The sequence below is a fragment of the Juglans microcarpa x Juglans regia genome, chromosome 6S (genome assembly GCF_004785595.1).
Source record: "Juglans microcarpa x Juglans regia isolate MS1-56 chromosome 6S, Jm3101_v1.0, whole genome shotgun sequence".
Classification (NCBI taxonomy): Eukaryota; Viridiplantae; Streptophyta; class Magnoliopsida; order Fagales; family Juglandaceae; genus Juglans; species Juglans microcarpa x Juglans regia.
The window spans coordinates 10,869,580-10,890,330 of record NC_054605.1 but is presented as its reverse complement, the minus strand read 5'-3'; the positions used below and the strand labels follow the sequence as shown (position 1 = coordinate 10,890,330).

The 20,751-nt window shown below is 39.0% G+C and overlaps 1 protein-coding gene across 1 annotated transcript; it reads left to right on the top strand.

Annotated features, from left to right (window-relative positions):
- Window positions 1–2,208: 2,208 nt before the first annotated feature.
- LOC121237349 (iron-sulfur cluster assembly protein 1) lies at window positions 2,209–12,430 on the top strand. The gene is made up of 4 exons (XM_041134055.1): window positions 2,209–2,593; window positions 11,255–11,309; window positions 12,055–12,234; window positions 12,273–12,430. The coding sequence occupies exons 1-3, from the start codon at window positions 2,287–2,289 to the stop codon at window positions 12,212–12,214; spliced, it is 522 nt and encodes a 173-aa protein (XP_040989989.1). The 5' UTR covers window positions 2,209–2,286; the 3' UTR covers window positions 12,215–12,234; window positions 12,273–12,430.
- The last annotated feature ends 8,321 nt before the right edge of the window (window positions 12,431–20,751 follow it).

The window sequence follows — 20,751 nt, the reverse complement described above, 5'->3', positions numbered from 1 at the left end:
AATTTTTTTCCCCAACAATAGTATTAAACTATCACTAACTAAGATTAAGGAAGCTAATGGTTAAGGCTGTTTTTAGATATTGAGCTGAGTTGAGCTTTTTATAAATAATAGTGAGTTGAGATGGTAGAGTGAGTTTTGTGAGATCCACTTAAAATGAGTTTAAATGTGTTTGGATGTTAAGATGAGTTTGGATGTCTTTCTGGGAAGTTGAAAAAGTTGTAGGTCTATGTTTAAAGAAATGTTGAATTGAAAAGGGTTGTGGGTCCCACGTGTAAAGATGTTTTGAGTTGAGATGAGTTTAGTAATTTGAAAGTTGGGTGTTTAGATGTTAGACTTAACTTAAAATTAGAGTGAACTGAGTTGAACTCAAATGAGTTTAACAACCAAACAGTGCCTAAGTCTTAACAAGCTTTTTAGGTGGGGTGTCAGATCCTCCCCCCTTAAAATAAGATTTCATTCTCAAAATCGGGGTCATAGTAAAAACATAATCATACAACATACAATTGCTAAGCATAAGCTTACCAATGACTCTAAGGCTCGGAGCACGAAGATGGGTATTCGATGTCATCTTCTATGAGCTCGTCCTGCGTGCTAAAGCAGTAGGCATTCTCTTCGGAGTCGTAATATGCATTGGCTCGTCCCTCATTGATAATTTTCTCAACTTTTCTTTAAGCTATTTTAAAGAGAAAATTGTGTAAATAAAGTTAAATAGTTGATATTCAAAAATAAAAAAATTTGAGTTTTTTTGTATAGTTGGGTTGAAAATATATACTAGAAGTGATTTTGGATTTTTTGTATGTTTGACCCATTTTGCACTTGGACCAAATTGGACCGACTGGGGAATAGATAATGGTCCTGTCCGATCTCGGTTCCGAAAATGGGTATGCCGAAATTTTCAGTCCAGTCCAAAAATCCCTTCATGGACCGACTGGATCAGACTGATTACATCCCTGAATGGAATCAATGACACTCCTCGCCCTTCCCTGACCATAATCCTTTAAGGGCTAAATTAGGTATGCCTTCAATTTAGGACAACAAAAGATGTTTTGATTTGACCTCTAATTTTAGTACTTAAACTCGAATCTACTTATTCAAAACTGATAATTCATGTTTTTGTTAGATTTTATAATATGTCAAGTCGGATTTGTCTTGTATATAATTCAAACTTAATCCTACTCTTTAATGAAGCGTGTAAGATCTCTCAATTCTAATTCGTTAATTTCGTATCAAATTTATGCGTCAACTTAATTCGACCTATTTAATTATTCGACTTAAACCTTCAATCCTAATCTGTTAATTTCATGTAGGATTTGCGATTCGTATAAAAAAGTTATCAATCCTAAACTTGTTTAGTGCCACAATGTTAATAAGATGGATTTGAAACAAAGTTGAAAACAAAATTTAGTATTATAAGATGAGTAATGTTATATACAAACCTTACATAGACAAGCTTCATACAAGTTCTTTATAAAGAAGTAGGTTCTACTCGTAAATAATTGTTTTTTTTCATTTTTTTTAGGTAGGGTTCAATTTTTTACAAAAACTTAGAAGTTTGTCTATTTGAGGTTTGTACAAATCATTTGTTTTATAAGATAGCATGAGATGTATGGGTTTAGGACTTCATAATAAAGGTCAATCCAGTTTTATTCGGCCCATTGTTAATATGGGCTTAGGCATATACAACTCTGAACTAATGCTTTTTCTTTGGGTATGGTTTGTGTTTGTGGGCCGAACTCACAATTATGAAGAAGGATTGTTGGACAGTGAAAAGGACCATAGTCCATCGTACTTTTTTTATTTTATTTTTATTAATTATATTATAATATTAATCTTTAGTCACTCTTTAATGTTATCAGGATAATAGTCTAGATCTTAATAAATAAAGCTTTCCAAAAAAAAAAAAAAAATCTTTATAAATAAATAAATAATTATGTTAAAAAAATGGATTTTTTGAAAAGAAAAAAAAAGGAAATGACATGGCAAGAACAAGATCACGAGGCACTGCAGTAGAAGAGAAACCGTACTGATATAGAACCGGAGAGAACCAGAATCAAGCTGGTCCAGTAATTTTACTTCCGGGTTTTTTATGGCCTTTTGGGAAGTCCATTTCAAAAGAATCTCGTCTGTCCACGTGTCCCCGATCATTCTCATCCACAACGCACCGCCTTCAAAGCTAATACTTAAACCACTAGGAGGAGGAGGAGGAGGAGGAGGAGGATTGATACTTCGGGAACGAAAGCGGAAAAGAGAAGCGAAGAAAAAGAAGAAGAAGAAACAGTGTGAAAAATGCAGAGGCTCGCATCGAAGAGGCTCGTAGGGCTGCTGCAAGCCTCACTGAATGTGACGTCTCGGCCCGCACAGGTCCTGCCAGGCCGCCTCTATCATGAGAGGGTCATCGAGCACTACGACAAGCCCCTGAACGTCGGATCCTTCGATAAGAACGATCCCGCCGTTGGCACCGGACTTGTCGGTGCACCGGCATGCGGTGACGTCATGAAGCTCCAGATCAAGGTCGACGAGGAAACCGGCAAGATTGTCGACGCTCGCTTCAAGACCTTCGGTTGTGGCTCCGCTATTGCGTCCTCGTCTGTAGGTTGGTGTTTCTCTCTCTCTATGATTTGTTTGGTTTCTGTGGAATTTTAGTAAACAAAAATAAAAATCGACAGGGAATTAGGATTTTGTTTTCGGAGAATTATTATTATTATTATTTTTTTTTGTGCTTATTGCTTATATTTTGTTTGGTTGCTGAGAAATTCTCCAAGGGCTGTTGAGGTGTTTGTTTGACCGGAAAACTGAGGGAAGGGTAAAAACTGAGCTATTTAACTTTTTTGCCTTTTGGGTTTTGTTTAGGGGGTGGGGATTTTATGGTTTGTTTGGTGGTTGAGATTGTTAAGCAAAGGACTAGGTGATAGAAGACATTTACTCTCTGAATTTTTTAATAGAGCCATAAGGAGACAATAAATGAAAGCTTTTATTTTGCGTGGTGGTTTGTATTCTAGGATACGTTTCTGATTATTAGTTAACCAAGACCTACACAGCTTTGGCAGATCGCTTAGCACCGTTCATCTTCGAAATTTTGTAAAATTTAGTCGTTTAACGTCGTTGGTTACATCTTGGCATCAAAAGTGCTTAAATTAAATGATTCTCTCTCTCTCTCTCTCTCTCTCTCTCTCTATTTGGTGATCCGGCAATTTGAATTAGTTTATTGGATTGATAGATTAAATTATGTCAAATTCCATGCATAAAATTATGAGTTCTGAATTTTAAAGTGCATGTTTCTGTTATATTTTTAAGATACTCATAGTTGTTGAGAAAATATAGTTGGGTGAGTAAATGATATGGTGCCACAATTACAGAAAATTGTATTCTCCTCGGGAATCTTTTTTTTTTTTTTTTTTTTTGCCATTCTGATATGGACTATCTACTAAAACTAGTGTGCGGAATATGCATCTTGTGTATTGCCTTGACAAATTATTGAAGTAAGTTTTTTTTTAAGTTGTTTTTTTTAGGTTTGCTAATTATGAATATATCTAATTGAATGAAGAACATCAGGTTTTTCATGTTTTGATATTATTTTCATCGTGGGGGACATCATGTTTTGTTTCTTTGCTCAGCAACCACAATTCCATCCAATCTGCATCCTTCTACTTCTCTCAGTCCCTTAAACGTTTCCATGCCTTCATGTAACACCCACTTCCTGAGTGGGTTCAGAATGTTACATCATTAGGTTCCATAGCACTGGGTAATGACAGTTCCATAAACTTTTAAGAGTTTTAAATGGCAGTGAAAAATTTCTTAGACCATGAAATCTCAATGTAATCCAATATGTGGTAAAACTTAGGAGAAACATAATTTCTGGGTTTATGTTAAGGGAGGAGAAGGGCTGCTATTTTGTGTGCTAAATTGAAGTTCTGTGGGTTGAAAAGGGGCATCAGCATGGACAGATTGTGGTAGGGTTGAGATTTGAGGGATTATTATAATCTATAGATGAGGAAGCTTAAGAGTTTTGGGCTGGCTGCGTTGATACTGATGAAAATGGAAAGTTTTAGACTACTAATGCTACTTGATGTCCTTAGAAAAGCTTTTTAATCAACTCTTAACTTCCCTAAGAAAATATGGCAGGAAGTTTTGAGTCTGTCTATGCTCTGACCCAGCAAGTGATAATTGAAAAACAAACTTTCCTTGCCTGCATTAACAAAAAGGAATCCTAAATTCTAGGGTTTGCTAGCCATAAAATTGGTGGTGGATCTAATCTAGGTGGAAAATTCTTGTTCAACAAGGATTTCTAAGCTTTCTTGGATTTTTTTTTTACTATTTCTAAGCTTTTTAGGTTTTGGTGGTATGCTTCCTCCAAGTCTTAAGGCTCAAACACTTGGGTGCAAACAATTTCTAGGAACCATTGGATTGAGGGGATTTTCCCTTGAATTAATCCAGGTTCAATTACTGGAAACTCCTTGTCGGGGCCTTGTGTACCCTTGGAATTAGTCGGGGTTTTTGTTCCTAGACTAATTCAGTTCTAGGCACTAACAACTTCTTTAAGACATATTGAGCCGTTAAGAATATAACTACAAAGGTTTAAAAAGCTGAAGTTAAACATATAAATTAATGAAGTTACTAAATTACCTCCTAATGAATTTTTGGCAGTGACCCGCTGTTGTAGGATATGGTGGCCATAGAAAGTTTCTGGAGTTGGAGTTAGAATTTGCTGATAGCACTGGCACCAGAACTTTTAATGCAAGCATTTAATAGCAAGACTGCATATCAAAAGGTTTGGAACCCAAGCTTACCATAAATTATGACAAGTCCGAAGTCTGAGAAAGGGTAGTAGGTGTAGGTCTTTCCAGCTATATTCGTTAATGCAATGGAACTTAAATTATGATGCTTTGGCATGGGTGATGCCTAGAGAGGTGGTTGATTTCTTTTTTCTTTTTTTTTTTTTTTTCTTTTTTTTATTATTAAGAGTAATTATGTTAATACGAATGAAATAGGCATTGCTGTGTACATAGGAAGTATACAAAAGAACACCTAAATACATTCTAAGATCAAGAGAATAAAGAGAAGAAGTCATGCACATTGTTTCCATTTAGCACAATGGCTGAAAACCAAAGCATTAAAGTGTGTAAGAAAAAATTCTGTAGTTCCGCCATTGTGCGCTCCCTATCTTCAAAGCACCGCTCATTTCTTTTTGACCAAATACACTACATGATGCACAACGGAATCATTTTCCACACTGTTGCCACTTGAGGATAGCCCTGAATCTTCCTCCAACAAGCCAATAAATCCACTACCCTCGAAGGCATCACCCATACAACGTCGACTCTTTTAAAGATCTCATCCTACAACACCTTTGTCACCTCACAATGTAAAAGTAAGTGGTCCACTGATTCTCCATCCTTTTTTCATAAATAACACCAATTTATCACAACGCAGCCCCTCTTTCTCAAATTGTCCGTGGTCAATATCTTTCCAAGAGCAACTGTCCATACAAAGAATGTCACTTTAGAAGGCACACGAGACCTCCAGATAGACTTCCAAGAGAAATGTGCTTCAGCTTGTGATATTAATATTTTGTAGTACGCCCTGGCTATACATTTCTTGTTGCCATTAATCCTCCATTGCAGCTTATCCCCCTGTGCCGTAGTGTTTTCCGTGGCATGTATCAAGCTTAAGAAATCCGAAACAGTGGGCAATTCCTAATCATGAAAATCCCGGTTGAAGAGTACATTCCATTGAGGAGGGCCGTGAGGGGATCCCTGCACATCTGCCACAGAAGCTTCCCTGTTTGCTGCAAGACTATAGAGGGGTGGAAACACCGTGTTAAAAGCCCAATCACTACACCAAACATCTTGCCAGAACCTAATTCTTGTACCCTTTCCAACCACAAACCTAGTATGGCTTACAAAACTTGACCACCCTTCCTAATGAATTTCCATAAGCCCACACCATACCCTCCCCGCACTTCCTTGGAGCACCAACCCCCTCCCCCCCCCCCCCCTCCCCAACTTCCGTGTAAACAATAATTTCCCTCCACAACGACTCCCCTTCGAGTGATACCTCCACAACCATTTCCTCAGCAAGGCTTTATGTAAGGTCCTCAGGTTGCATACTCTCAATCCTCCATTCGAAATTGGGGAGCTAACTTCGGACCAATTGACGAGATGGATTTTCTTTTCCTTCCCCACTACTCTCCCCCCCCCCCCCCCCTTCCCAAAAAAAATAAGAAGGCCCGAAATAGTTTTTCAATCTTGTTCGCCACTCCTGTAGGCAAAGGGAACAAAGATAAAAAGATATGTGGGAATGTTAGTTAAGAGTACTCTTAAGAAGTGTGAGCCGACCCCTTTTTGATAAATACATCCGTTTCCAACCAGCTAGCCTTTTCTCTATATGCTCCACGATTCCATCCCAAATGGCTCTAGCCTTAAAAGTCGCCCCCAACAGGAGGCCCAAATATTTCATAGGCAACGAGGATACATTACAATCCAAGAGACTAGCCAAATTGTTGATGTTGGGCACTGCACCCACTACGACCATCTTGGATTTACTTAGGTTCACCTTAAGCCCCAATATAGCTTCAAAACGTAATAAGAGAGCTCGTAGAGTTTGTATCTAGCCATGATCTGCTTCACAAAAAAAAAAAAAAAAAAAAGATTATCATCTGCAAACAAGATATGATAAATTATGATTGAGCTATTATTGCCATTACCCACCGAGAAACCTGATAGAAGACTGCCTCCAACCGTCGTCTTAACCATTTGGCCAAGAGCCTCCATGACTATAACAAAGAGAAGAAGGGATAATGGATCCCCTTGCTCCAACCCAAGAGAACTGTTAAAGAAGCCAGCAAGGGTGCCATTCACTAGCACTGAGAAACGGGTGGTGGAGACACAATGTTGAATCCAAAAAATCCATCTATCACCAAAGCCACATCTCCCAAGTAGGTATATGAGAAATTTCAGTTCACATGATCATATGTCTTTTCCATGTCAAGCTTGCATAAAATGCTGAGGACTCCCTCTCGCAACCTATGATTCAAACATTCATTGGCTATAAGAACCGAGTCTAGGATTTGTCTCCCTCGACAAACGCATTTTGAGGCTTAGAAATAATTTGTTCCAAAACCAAACTCAGGCGATTGGCCAAGACCTTCGCAATGATCTTATAAACTCCACTTACTAGGCTTATGGGACGAAATTCCTCAATTGTCGTGGCCCCATGTTTCTTTGGAATAAGAGCAATGAAAGTCGCATTGAGGCATTTTTCAAACTTTTTGAAAGAGTGGAATTCCCCAAAATCCTGCATGACGTCGCATTTTATAATATCCCAACATGTTTGAAAAAATTCCATCGAAAAGCCATCCGAGCCCAGTGCTTTATCCTTGGCCATGCTAATAATAACCTTATGAATTTCATCTTCTTCAAAAAGTCTTTCCAGCCAACTTGCACTCTGCAAATCAATGGACTCGAACAAGAAGTTATCAAGCTTCGGCCTCCAACATGCCGGTTCCGTGAGGAGATCCTCATAGTACACAATATGATTTTCTAACTCGAGGGGGAAGTGAGCACTTGAGTACCTGAATGAAGAGTTTCAATGACATTGTTACGCCTATGAGAATTAGCCACTTTATAAAAGAATTTTGTACATCTATCCTCTTCTTTCATCTATAGAGCCTTGGATTTCTGTCGCCATGAAATTTCCTCCATCAACAAAACCCTCTCCAAATCTATCACTACTGAATTCTTCCTCAATTTTGCCTCCTTCGATGTATCTCCCATCAACTCCCTTCCCTCTAAATCCTGTAATTCCCCCATAAGAGACTCTTTTTGGTTGACAACATTACAAAAAACTTTCGAGTTTCACTTTTTTATGTCTTGTTTCAACACCTTAAGCTTACCTGCTAAAATGAAACTGGGGGTACCTTCAAATTGATAAGAGGCCCACCAAAGTCGCACCTTCTCTACAAAACCATCATTTGCTAACCGCATATTTTCAAATTTGAAATACCAACGTCCCCCATGAATACCTCCACAATCTAATAGGATAGGAAAATTATTCGAGCAAAGATGGGTTAGCCTCTTTTGGCACAAATCGGGATAATGGGCCTCCCATGATAGAGAGGCTAGAAATCTATCCAATCTCGACCATACCCAACTATTAGACCATGTGAATTCACCACCGACCATGGGAAAATCCATGAGATCTAGATCAAAAATGAATTCCGAGAACTCTTCCATAGAGAGAGAGAGAGAGAGAGAGAGAGAGAGTCAGCAATCCCTTGATCGCTCGCTTGGAAAACGGACGATGTTAAAATCCCCACCCATACACCATGGCACCTCCCAAGAAAAGTATAATCCCACCAAATCCTCCCAAAGTCTTCTCCTATCTCTATTCGAGTTAGGCCCATATATACTCGCAAAAGCCCACTCCCACCCATCTACCACATTTTTAAAGCGGCTAGCAACCCAAAAAGAGCCAACACCCTCCTCTACCGCCTTCACCACCCTTGTATCCCACATAAGGAGAATACCACCTGATGCTCTAGACGAAGCCAAATATGACCAAATCACATACAAACACCTCCACAAACTACGAATAATTCTTCTATCAATGACCCGTAACTTTGTTTCTTGTAAAAACACCACATCAACCTTCCATGATCATAATAAAGATTTAATGCGAAGGTGCTTATTGCGATCATTAAGCCCTCGCACGTTCCAAGAGAGAATCTTAGACTTCATAAGCAAGAGTGGGTCCCCCCTCCACCTGAGTCTACCCCTTCCACCACTCCCTTCCTTTCCTGCATATTTAATAGTACATTCAAGCCTTTTAAGTTCCCGATCTCTCTTATTGGCTGACTTCAAACTGTTTTCTTCAATGGCCACTAGAAGAGCTCTAAACTGTTCTTCATAACTTACACAAGACACCCCAATGATATCTTGAATCCCTTCAACTTTCTTAAAAACCCACTCCGATATGAATCTTTCTAAGTTAGGGCTAGGATGAAACATACTTATGGGATCAGCATCCCCCCCCTCAAGGCAATCCCCTTCAATGCCTTCACAGATGGCCAACTGTAAATTTCCAGCTTCTGACCCCCCCACAAGGAGCACCTCAAAGTGATCCCTGCCACGAACTCCGGTGGGAGAGTTACAAAAACTCTGCCCAGCCAAAGACATAGGGGATCCCGAGGGGATTAAATCCCCTACTATCACCTCTTCACTTTCCAATGTGCTGATCGCCTGGGTTAAACACATGGGAGCACCAGAAGTCACCGGTGAGAGGTTCTGTGCAGATTCCCACGTTGAAAGATCGTCGGTGCCTGAAATAGAGTTATTGAGAGAAGCACGACAATTGAGGTTTGCATTTCCATCCTCTATAAAGGTAGTCGATGCCGGCAAGGACTCCGACGGAAGGTCGGCAGCCTTCGGCGAGGTCGCTTGACCTTCCACCTATGACGGTGGCTCAGCTACAGTCACTGAGCCCATGCCCCGCTGCGTTTTCTTTCTCCATACCGGGCCTTGCTGATTATACGGTGGAGGCCTCCCTGTTGGCTTAGGCCTAGCACCAGAGCCCAAGGCCCTTTCAACTTCCTTCGGCTGGCCTGGGACCTTGCAACCCATGGGCCCTTTATCTCAGCCCGAGTAGGAGCCCAAAAGGCCACAAGCCTGGCCTAGGCCTTCCTGCAGAAGTCCCTTACCCTTTACGCACTGTTTTAGTCCCTTCACTTCATCAACTATATCACTCAGACGCTTCTCCAACTTGTTCAAAGCCATCAGTAAACTTTCTTCTTTCAGGCCAACCAATTCTTTGCCTTCCCCCTGACAATTCTGAGCCCCTGCTGAAAGAGTGGTGCCCCTTAAACTTGACCTGCCATTCCTAGCACTGCACGTCTCGAGGCGACCTCTTCTAGGTTTGAAGCACCTCAGACGTTGATGTGTGCCCCGTCGTCGTTGATGGAGGCAAACGTAGACAGCCACCTCCAGCTTCCAGCAGTTGCTTTGCAAGTTTCCTTCATCCCACTCCATTCCTATCTTTAGGAACAAAGATGCAACTCCGATGGCCTCCCCCGCCGTACTCCACTAACGCCATGAAGAAACCTATGAAGTTCGAACACCGCTGGGCTATATACCCTTTAACTCCTCCTCGGTATGTAGAGTAGAACTCCTCCTTCCTCCCAACCTCTAGGCTATCTTCCAATGCTTTAAAGAACCAACTAGCTGTCGCTATACTCAAACTCATCTATGTTGCAACTTTCCAACCCTTCTCAGACAGAGTAACTTGACGTTCATTTCTTACCACCACAAACATTTTCTGTTCTATTGTAATGCCCTTCGGAAGACCCATCGAAGTAGAAAAATTTCAACAACAAAACGAAAACAAACATTTTTTTCTCGAGTGTACGGAGAGAAAATATTTAGGAGAAGCTTATAGTGGGTTCCACAAATTGCAGCAATTTGGAATATGGATCTTATTTGATTATTGTGGTGCTTTTGGAGGGAAATAAATGATAGAAGCTTTGAAGACCACGAGTGCAAAATGATGAAATTAGAGCTTTATTTTTTAACTTACTATTCCAATTTTTAATAGTGATAGATTTTAATGTACTAAGGGTATGCCTAGTTAAGACATATTTTCTCATATGGTCTTATTCCCAAAAATCCAAACATAACATTCATCTTGCTCAAATTTTTAAAAACATAAAAAACTCAAGAAATCATTTTTAAATCATATTTATAAAATAGTAAATAAAAAAATTCCAGCCCCATGGTATCGACCAGACACTCTTGACTGTGATGGCAGCACAGATCAGGTCGCCTAGAGATCGGGCTGCCGGTGGTGTCCAGCCTCATTGTTGCTTCAATTTTTTTTTTTTTCCATTCATATATTTGTTTTTTTATTTTATTTATTATTCTAACATAACTACTTTTTTAACATGGCAAAACCTTATCTTAAAAAGATTGTACTATTCGCAAATATATCTCTATTATTCATGATCTTACCTTACATCCAAAACATGCCCCCAAGTAGCAATGAGTTTCTTGTATCGGTTGTTAATGAAACATAGGTTTCTCTTATATCTCCTGTGTAGATAGGTGTGCCTATCATTATTCATCAATGAAATCATCACTTATCAAAAGAAATTATTTATCAAGTTGCTATTGTTTTCTGCTGCAGCTTATTGTCCATTTACCTGAGTTTGTGGCTTTTTGTTTTTACAAGCAATTGTTCTAATTGCTCTACTCTACTCGTTTTCCAGCTTCTGAATGGGTTAAAGGGAAGCAATTGGAGGAAGTTGTTACTATTAAAAACACGTGAGTCCTGCTGTCTCTCTAAATTACCAGCTTCTGAATGTGTCTGCCTCTGCATTTACAATTGTGTGATCATCTTGTCTAGCATTTTCATTTTTTTGTTTACAGTCATTGTTGTTAATCATCGTGGGATGTTGTTTTCTTACTTTTTGAGTTTGAATTTCATACTAAGTGATATGATTTCTAAGACATCACCTGTCTCTCAACGTTTTACTTACTGTCGCCGGGAGGAAAAGAGAGACCTTTTGCTTGCTTTCATATACAGAGAAGTAAATTGTGGTGGATCTAGTTAGTTTCCGTTGGAGACCAACATGAATCTAGATACCATATGTGATGTTGTATGCCAGTTATTTTGAAGTAATTACAATCTTTTTATTTATAACTTGTATAGAAAGTAATTGAAATCAGATGCTGGAAGTAATGAACAAAAAATAACTTGGTTTTCTTCAATAATGGTTGTGTGTGGTTACTTACCCCCAAAAGAGAAGGAAAAAAGCGAGGTGAAGTTAAGATTGCTTGTTTAAGGATTAAAAAAAAGCTGTAGCACGGAAAGTATCCCAGTTCCCGTTCTATTCAAAGCAGGAAAGATATCTTTTAGTCCTGTTCCAGATAGATTGTTTCTAACCATGAACCATGTCTCCCAGCCTCAAGAATGTTTCTTTGTGTTTTTGTCTTGAGATAATCTTTTAGTCGTATGCTTAAAACTAAATGATTTTTTTTTTTTTTTTTTTTTTTTAAATCTCCTTAGTGAAATAGCAAAATATCTCTCTCTTCCGCCTGTAAAGTTGCACTGCAGCATGCTTGCTGAAGATGCCATCAAGGCTGCCGTTAAAGATTATGAAGCAAAACGTACCAAATCAAATGGTAGTGCAACAGCAGCAACTGCAGAGAAGGCGGCGGACGCGTGATGTGTGTAATTTGGTGATGAAAATACACGGGAGCCTGACTTAGTTGCTCTGGCCGTGTATTACATGGTGGTTGTATAATAATGGAATGCTACTTACTGAGAAGAGCTTTGGAGTATATGCACTTCCCTTGGAAGTAAACTGGATGCTGAGAAGTGCACCCCCTCCCCCCTCCCCACTTTGTACCTACACAATATAGTGCAAGTTTTATTTTAAATATTGTGTTTTTTCAGTTTGATTGTATGAAATCAAGTGTCGTTTTTATTTGAGGGAGATTCTTTTGGACGCGACAATTAGGCCTCTAGTGAGATGAGAAAAATGATACGTCAATAATGGTAAAATGATTTATGAATAATAATAAAATAATTTGAGTTAAGATCTTTATGGGGTTTTAGAAAATGAGATCAAATTGAATAAAAATATTATAAAATTAAAATATAATATTGTTATAATATAATTTTTTTAATATTAATTTTATTTTATGATTTAAAAAAATTGAATTATTTTTTGTATTTTGTCTAGAAGTTTAAAAAAGTTGTAATAATTAGAAGAAAAAGTTGAAGATTTAAAGTAAAAAAGTGTTTTGTGTTTATGATATTGAGATAGGATGAGATGATATGAGAGTATCTTGCTATCCAAATTAGGCTTTTGTGGTTTGTTCTTCAACCAATTATATTTGGCAGGCGAAGGGTTTCAATAACTAATTGTTTTAAAAATTAGATAACTAAATATGGTCTTTTCAGTATGACCTCCTTCTATTGAATTATAGGTTGTGTTCGGGTAGTGAGGTATTTTTAGTTATTTTGTGAATAGGTATGAAAAATTAATAATAGAATATTAATAGAAAACTGAATAATAGTGAAAAGTATGGAAAAACTAATAATAAAATAGTATGAAAATGATTCTCATTAAAACAACTCAGGATTGTACAAGAAACTAAGAAATCGACTTAGACTGACTCAGACCAGTCGTCGAAGCTTAGAATCGGCCGAAACCGGTGGAGAGTCGGTTGGCGTGCGGCAGAAAATAGAGAAAATCGATATCGGCCAGTTTGGTGTCGGTTCAAATTTGGTTCAAATCGTTGAACTGGCCAATTAAATAAATTATATATATATTTTATATATTTTGTACTCAAAACGATGCCGTTCTACTTAAGTTTCAGTGGAACGGCGTCGTTTTAAGCCTGTGATTGTGTTTCAAACAAAACTGAAACGACGCCGCGCCGTGTCATTTTATTCATAACGAATTAAAAAAAAAAAAAAAGTAGAATGATGTCGTTTGGTCTAAACCAAATGGCGTTGTTTCGAAATTAGGTCGTCTTCTTCCTCAAGCTTCTTCTTCCCAATTTCTCGATCTCATTTCTCATCCTCTCTCTCTCTCTCTCCTCTGCAACACTCTCTTTCTACTCTCCCAAACGAAACTCGCTGATGAATCGACTGTGAACCGCTAGAGAACTGCCGGTGTCAAGACGGCCGGTGTTTTTCCTCCCTATCGACCAGTTTCGGCCGGTTTCCTTTCCCAAAAATGAAGCATCGATCGGCGTTGATTTTGCCATAAAATCACGCAGGTCGATTTTCACCCCTACCAATATGCACTGTGACCTTATTCCTAATTTCCATCAACTTTTTAGAAAACCAATTAATTTACTATGGGCAAAATGTGAGAGGCATGGCTATCCCTTGGTTAACAATAATAAGAGGGGCCTTTTTTAGATGAATATTTTAAAGTCATTGTACCTTTGTTTTTTTTTTTTTTTTTTTGATAAAAGAATTGATCTCATTAATCATAATTGTCACTTACATCGACTCAAAGTGAAACCGAGTGATATAGTTACATCATTTCTTTTGTGACTATAGGTAAAATACATGAGGGACATGTTTCAAGATCATAGGTATCCTCTGTGCATTCAAGGCCAGTTTTTGCTAGGTGGTATGCTGCCATATTAACTTCTCGGTATGTATGTGCCACTGACCAACAAGCATAAGAATTAAGTATTTCCCTTGCATCTTCTACCAGGCAGCCACCCAAGCTCAAATTCTTTGTGTAGTGTTGCAATAAGTCCACCACTTGCTTTGAGTCACCCTCCAGATAGAAATGTGTTATGCCAACCTCTTTGCAAAAAACTGCTGCTAAGAGCATACCATAGGCTTCATCATAAAAAGGGGTTCCTTTGACGGATCTGTTTGCATGTAAACCTCCAATAAAAAGTCCATGGTGATCTTTGATAAGAACTCCAATTCCAATTCTCCCTTCCTTTTGATTTACAGCTGCATCCCAGTTTACTTTAAAGGATCCCACATCAGGCTTTGACCACCTTGGAGCCCTTACAGGAGCTGTGAGCTTGACACCTAGATCCTCTGTGAGAGCTTCCCTGTATGATACAAGTTCTGCCTTGGCCTGTTGGTGAAGAGCAGTTGGGTGTTTGAAATCTTTACCATGGATAGTATTATTCCTTCTAGACCATATGCCCCTCATAGTAGCTGCCACCTCATAAAGTTCCTCTAAACTGAGGATCTCTACGAGTCTTGACTAGATATCAAAGATCAAATCACTCTGAAAGGATAACTTTTGCACCTTTTTCACTCCCTGACTCCGCACATCCTTGGCAGCAATACATCCCCATAAAACATATCCAGATGTTTCTGGGTCTTGCTTACAAACCAGACATGAGCTGTGTTCTACAACTCTTCTTCTTCTCATATTTGCTAGTGTTGGTAGGGCCTCGTTGCATGCTCTCTATAAAAACATCTTGGTGGCAGGGGTTACTCTTAGCTTTCAAATAGTTGTCCAAGCTTGTTTTTCTTTTGCTTTGCCTGAGGTCTCCCCTTCTAGGTCACACTCCAATTCTTTGCTGAGGTGATATCCACTCTTGACAGCGTATATCCCATTTGTAGTAAATTCCCCAACTAGCTTCTTTTCTCTCTCTCTCTCTCTCCCCCCCTCCCCCAGGCTAATTGGTATTGATTTAATATCATCTATTTCCTGTTGGGTGAAAAGCTCTTGGAGGATAGGTTCCTTCCACTGCTGCACTTGGGGGTCAATCAGATCACAAACATTCTCACATCAGCAATCCACATCTCAGATGGACTGAATCTTATAGGGAAGGGAGAAAGGTAGCCATTTATCTGATCATATACTAACTTGTTGGCCATTCCCCACCCTCCATATGAGACCTTCCCTTAACAGCCTTAGACCTGCTTGGATACCTCTCCAGGCAAAAGATGGCCCTGTCCCCACTTTGGCTTCTAGAAACCCCACCTTACTGAAGTACTTCTGCTTAAAAACCCTGCCCACCAGAGAATTTGGATTTTGTAAAATTCTCCAAACCTTGCTTGGAAAGTAAGGCTAGATTAAAGCTCCTTAAATGTCGAAAACCAAAGCCTCCCATGTCTTTGCTATAGCTGAGTTGTTTCCAGTTGACCCATTGGATTTTGGAACTATCTTCATTGAAGCCCCACCAGAATTTCCTGAGTAGTTGATTTAGCTTGCTAGTTATGGATACTGGTAGCATAAATATATCCATAGCACATGTAGGTATGGCTTGGAGGACTGCTTTAAGGAGGACTTCCTTCCCTGCTGCAAAGAGAAATTTGTTTTTCCAGTTTGTAACTTGACTCCATGTCCTATCGATAAGAGAATGAAAAGATGCCACATTTGCTCTGCCCACCAATGTAGGTAGTCCCAAGTACCTTTCAAAAGTGCCAAAAGGTTTAACCCCTACAAGCTCCAGAATTTGTTGTTGTACTGCCTGGCCAGTGTTTCTACTAAAGAAAATAGAAGACTTGTCTTTGTTTAAAACTTGTCCCGAGGCCTTCTCATATATGTCAAGTATATTGAGCACATGTCTGAGTTCCTCAGCTTTAGCTTGGCAGAAAAGCAGACTATCATCTGTAAAGAAAAGATGATTCACTAATATTGAACCTCTTCTAATAGGGACTGGAGTCAACCCACCACAGGCTTCAGCTTGGTTTAAAAGGTCAGTGAGAGCTTCTGCACATAAAATGAAAAGGTAAGGGGACAAAGGGTCCCCTTGCCTAAGGCCCATTGAGGGCAAAAAAGACTTTTGAGGCTCCCCATTTACAAGTATTGAGTAAGATATAGAATTGAGACAGGTCTGGATTAAGTTAATCTAATGTATAGGGAATCCCATCTTGGTCATGATAGCTTCAACAAACTTTCATTCCACCCTATCGTATGCCTTACTCATATCTAATTTAATAGCCATAAAGCCTCTTTTGCCTTTCATTCTTGAGTTCATGGAATGTAGGATCTCGTAGGCTACCAGTGTGTTATCAGAAATGAGTCTCCCAGGTACAAAGGCACTTTGGTTAAGGGAAATAAACTTGGGCAGAATGACCTTCAGCCTGTTTACAAGGGTTTTGGAGACTATTTTGTAAACAACATTACACAGGCTAATAGGTCTGTAGTCAGTAACTCTCTTGGGGTTCTTAACTTTGGGTATGAGGGTAATGAAAGTGTTATTAACCTTACTGAGAGAACCACCTTGGTTTAGGACTTTGAGTGCAAAATTACACACTTGCTCACCCACCACCTCCCAATGTTTTTGATAAAACTGAGTTGGGAATCCATCAGGGCCAGGTGACCCTAATGGATTCATCTGAAAAATGGCCTATGTTATATGTTCTCTATTGAAAGGGTTCATTAACCAAGCCTGCATCTCCAAATCCAGTTTTGTTCCCAGAGCAAACAAATAGTTTTCAATATTAGAAGGATGTGTGGAAGCAAATAATGAAGAGAAGTAACCTGTGAAGACACCTCCAATCTCTGCTTGCTTAGTTATAATCCTTCCTTGTGAAGCCTCGACCCTTTTGATGGTATTGGTCTTCCTTCTTTGACTTGCCTGCATATGAAAATAGTGGGTGTTCCTATCTCCATGTTTGAGCCAGTGTTGCTTTGCCTTTTGGCACCACTTTAGATCATTTTCTGTCATAGCAGACACCACATCCTCCTAAGCCCGTTTCATGGAAGCTAAATGATTGCCTGAGCCAGTTTCTTGGAGGTGACCAATTCTTTGTAGCCCCTGTGTGATGGTCATTTTCTGTTATTTTTTTATTTTCTGCTTCCAGACCAGCAACTCCTGTTGGCAGGCATCAAGTTGTTTCCTCAAAACACTAGCCTCACAGCTTGTTCCATTGTCCTTTTGCCATGCCTCACTAATAGCCTTTTGGCAATCTTCCTTTAGCTCCCATGCCATCTCATATCTGAAGCACATTCTTCTTCTCCTTCTCTTGTAACTTGTTCTGCATGTTTCAATGAGAAGAGGGGAGTGGTCAGATTTTACAGCTGCAAGGGTAGTGCACGAGCCATGATTGAAAAGGTCATTCCATTCCTTATTGCCAAGTGCTCTATCTATTTTTTCCTATGTGAAATCCCTTCCAAACCTATTATTTGACCATGTAAAGCTTAGCCCCTAAGAGTGAATGTCAATCTGGCCACATAAATCTACTGCTTGCCTAAACTCCTCAATTTGTTTATAGGATCTGTTTGCTCCTCCCATTTTCTCCTTTTGGTAAAGGATCTCATTGAAGTCTCCAGAGCAAAGCCAGGCCATGGAGCTGGAAAGTTTTAGCATCTTCAAAAGTTGCCAACTACTGCTCCTTTTTCCAGTATCTGGGTGGCCATAGAAACCAGTAAATTGCCATGTTGGTCCACTGTCTTCTTCCTAAATCAGTGCACTGATGTACCATCTAGTGTAATTAATCACTTTGACATTCCAATTTTCTTTCCATAAAAGAGCAATACCACCACTTAGTCCCACACAGTCTACTGCAAAACAACCTTCCATCTTCAAATTTCTCCTGATCTATTCCATCCTTTTATTTCTACTTTTAGTTTCCACTAGGAAAACTAAAAATGGACACTTTTCCTTAGATAAATTTCTAAGGACACTAACTGACTGAGGGTTCCCAAGCCTTCGGCAGTTCTACACCAAGATATTCATTGATTATGGCAGGGCTGGAAACCAGCCTTTGCCTGAACAAACTAATTTTCATTTGTGCCATCATGCTCCTTAAACTTCTTTGAAACAGAGTTAATATGTGTCTTCCTTCTCTTGCATCCCCTCTGGTAAATAACTCTAGCTGACCTGTTGGAGATATCAGCCAGTGGTGTACCACCATTGCCTTCCTCATGGATGGCCCTTTCACGGGCCTTCCTTTTCCACCTTCTGACAGTGCTTACCAAGTCACCCCTACTAGGATTCACATGATCTTCTGTGCTAGCCAGCCTGCATGTCCCCATACTCTTTCCAGAGCCCTGTTGCCTAGAAGCATTAGGCCTCCTAGTAGGTGCCACCACACTCCTATTTAAACCTTCCCGCTTTTCAAGGTCAGATGCGGGGGGCCAGTTTCCTTCTCTGCACTCATGTGCCTTTTTTGGTATGTCAGACCCATATTCCATGCTCTTATGGGTCCCTTGTATGTCTGTAGCTTCGGTGGCTCCCTCGAAACTAAAGCACTCATGCACGTGCGTTGACTGCAAGGCTTTTGGGAGATGATCTCCTATCTGAGGTTTTAACTGGTTCACAGGATAATCACCCTGAACAAACCCTCTGCCCACTATTTCTTCTTCTGTTGGTGGTTGAGATTGGACCCCTTGATTTCTTTTTTCCTCATTTTTCACTGGGGACGTTTCCTGTTTTCCCTCCAAGACTTCCACTTTGACAAATTTGCTATTGTACTTTGAGTCCTCTTGATCAACACGATCCCTATCTCCTTGTTGTTCACCATTGCGGTGGTTGCCACCTCCGCTACCACCGTATCTACGATTATAAAAAATGTTTGTGTTCCTGGGTTGCCCTCGTAACCAGAGGCCAAACTGGTATGACGCTTGTTCATCTCCTTGTTGATCAATTCTCAGTCGTGCACAGTTTTTTCTTTGTGAGAAAGAACCCCACACTTGAAACAGAAACTCTGTAAACGTTCATATTTAAAGGAAATCCAATGCTGTTTTTCACTTAGCATTAGCCATTTCCCTCTCAACAAAGGTTTATGGAGATCCTCACTCTGAGGCACCTCCCCCAAGCACGTCCATCAGCCTCAGCTTCTACTCTGATTACGTGACCAATGGAGCCTGCAAACTGTTGCCCAAACTCTTCTGTCATGGTTGCTAACGGAAGGTTATGCAGCTGCACCCAAAAGGGTTCAAAACGAAACTGTAAAGCATGGATAGATATTGTTTCATCCACGTCCATCATGGTCAGAAGGTGTCTATCGAAAAACCATGGACGTCCACTTAAGACTCTCTCTTTATCTACCAGCTTTTGGAATTCAATTAGAAAACATTGCTCTCCCAACTCCTTAAAAATAACCCACCCCTCCAACTTCCATATTTGAGACATTGTGACCCTAAAACCCTCACTATTAACACTTTTTTCGGTTAGAGCCTTCCCCACAAGACAGTTTTTGCCTCATGCATCTTCCTCTGTGTAGTTTTCTGGATTGACGTGGAAAAAAGAACTTTCTTCCTTGGAGAGATGTAGCCTCTAAAATTGCGTTGCCAAGTCTTCTGCCTGCATTGAGAAACTAAACACAAACAATCTAAATCACGAAGCTCACATGAAGTGAGACGGAAACCTTTGAGAGTAAACCCAAGGCACTGGAACCTCACTCTTTCTTCCTAGAGAAAAGAAGGCACTCTCTTTGATCTCATTTTACCTTTGTTGAAAGGATAATGTTAGGGTCATTCAAAAAAGATTATTCTTACATTGTACGGATAGTACAAATTACACATTTTTTAAATCTCTTTGAATATTTAAAAAAAATTACAAATTCATTAAAAAATACTTTCTTAACTATTAAGTAAAAAAAAAAAAAAAAAAATTATCGATCACTTTTGAGAACCACCATTATCCATGACCCAAACATTTTCCTTGTTGAAATTAGAGTAAATTCCATGTAAGCAGGCATGTGTTATACATATTACACATAATAAACGTACTGCAGTTCAAGAATTTTTAGAGAAAATGCTTATTTGTTCAATAACCAATTAGATATTAACAGAAAGGATAAGATTTTCCTCTAAACTCGATTAACTCATCTATAAATATGACAAGTATTCATTAAACATATAATAATTACATACTTTCTTAAAAAAATAAGTTATGACAAATTCCTTAACTAATAAAAAAAAAAGACTTATATGTAAAATTACTATTATCAAGATTTGTGCAAATTTTTTAAAAAGTTTCATCTAATCCAATTTGAAATAAGAGTAATGTTATTTAGAGGCCTTTACACCATACAATATTCGTATGACATGATTTGATTTGTAAGATTCTAATTTTAAAATTTATTTTTTAAATAATATTATACCACGTGAATAATATTTGGTATAGACACTTTCAAATAAAATTATTTTTAAAATAAAACTATTTCTTTAGCGGAATATTAATAACTTTTTAATATCGTCCTATCATAAATTATCTTGTCATTAAAGTTTATTACGGTATATCTCGAAGAGAAATAATATTTGTAGTCATAGAGTATACAATCACTATATAATTTCTTTAAAAAAATACG

Bases quoted from the DNA above. Each gene is read 5' to 3' on its own strand.
- LOC121237349 (XM_041134055.1), top strand. From the start codon at position 2,287: ATGCAGAGGCTCGCATCGAAGAGGCTCGTAGGGCTGCTGCAAGCCTCA. The intron at 2,594-11,254 runs GTTGGTGTTTCT...CTCGTTTTCCAG, and splicing joins TATTGCGTCCTCGTCTGTAG to CTTCTGAATGGGTTAAAGGG. The intron at 11,310-12,054 runs GTGAGTCCTGCT...AAATCTCCTTAG, and splicing joins GTTGTTACTATTAAAAACAC to TGAAATAGCAAAATATCTCT.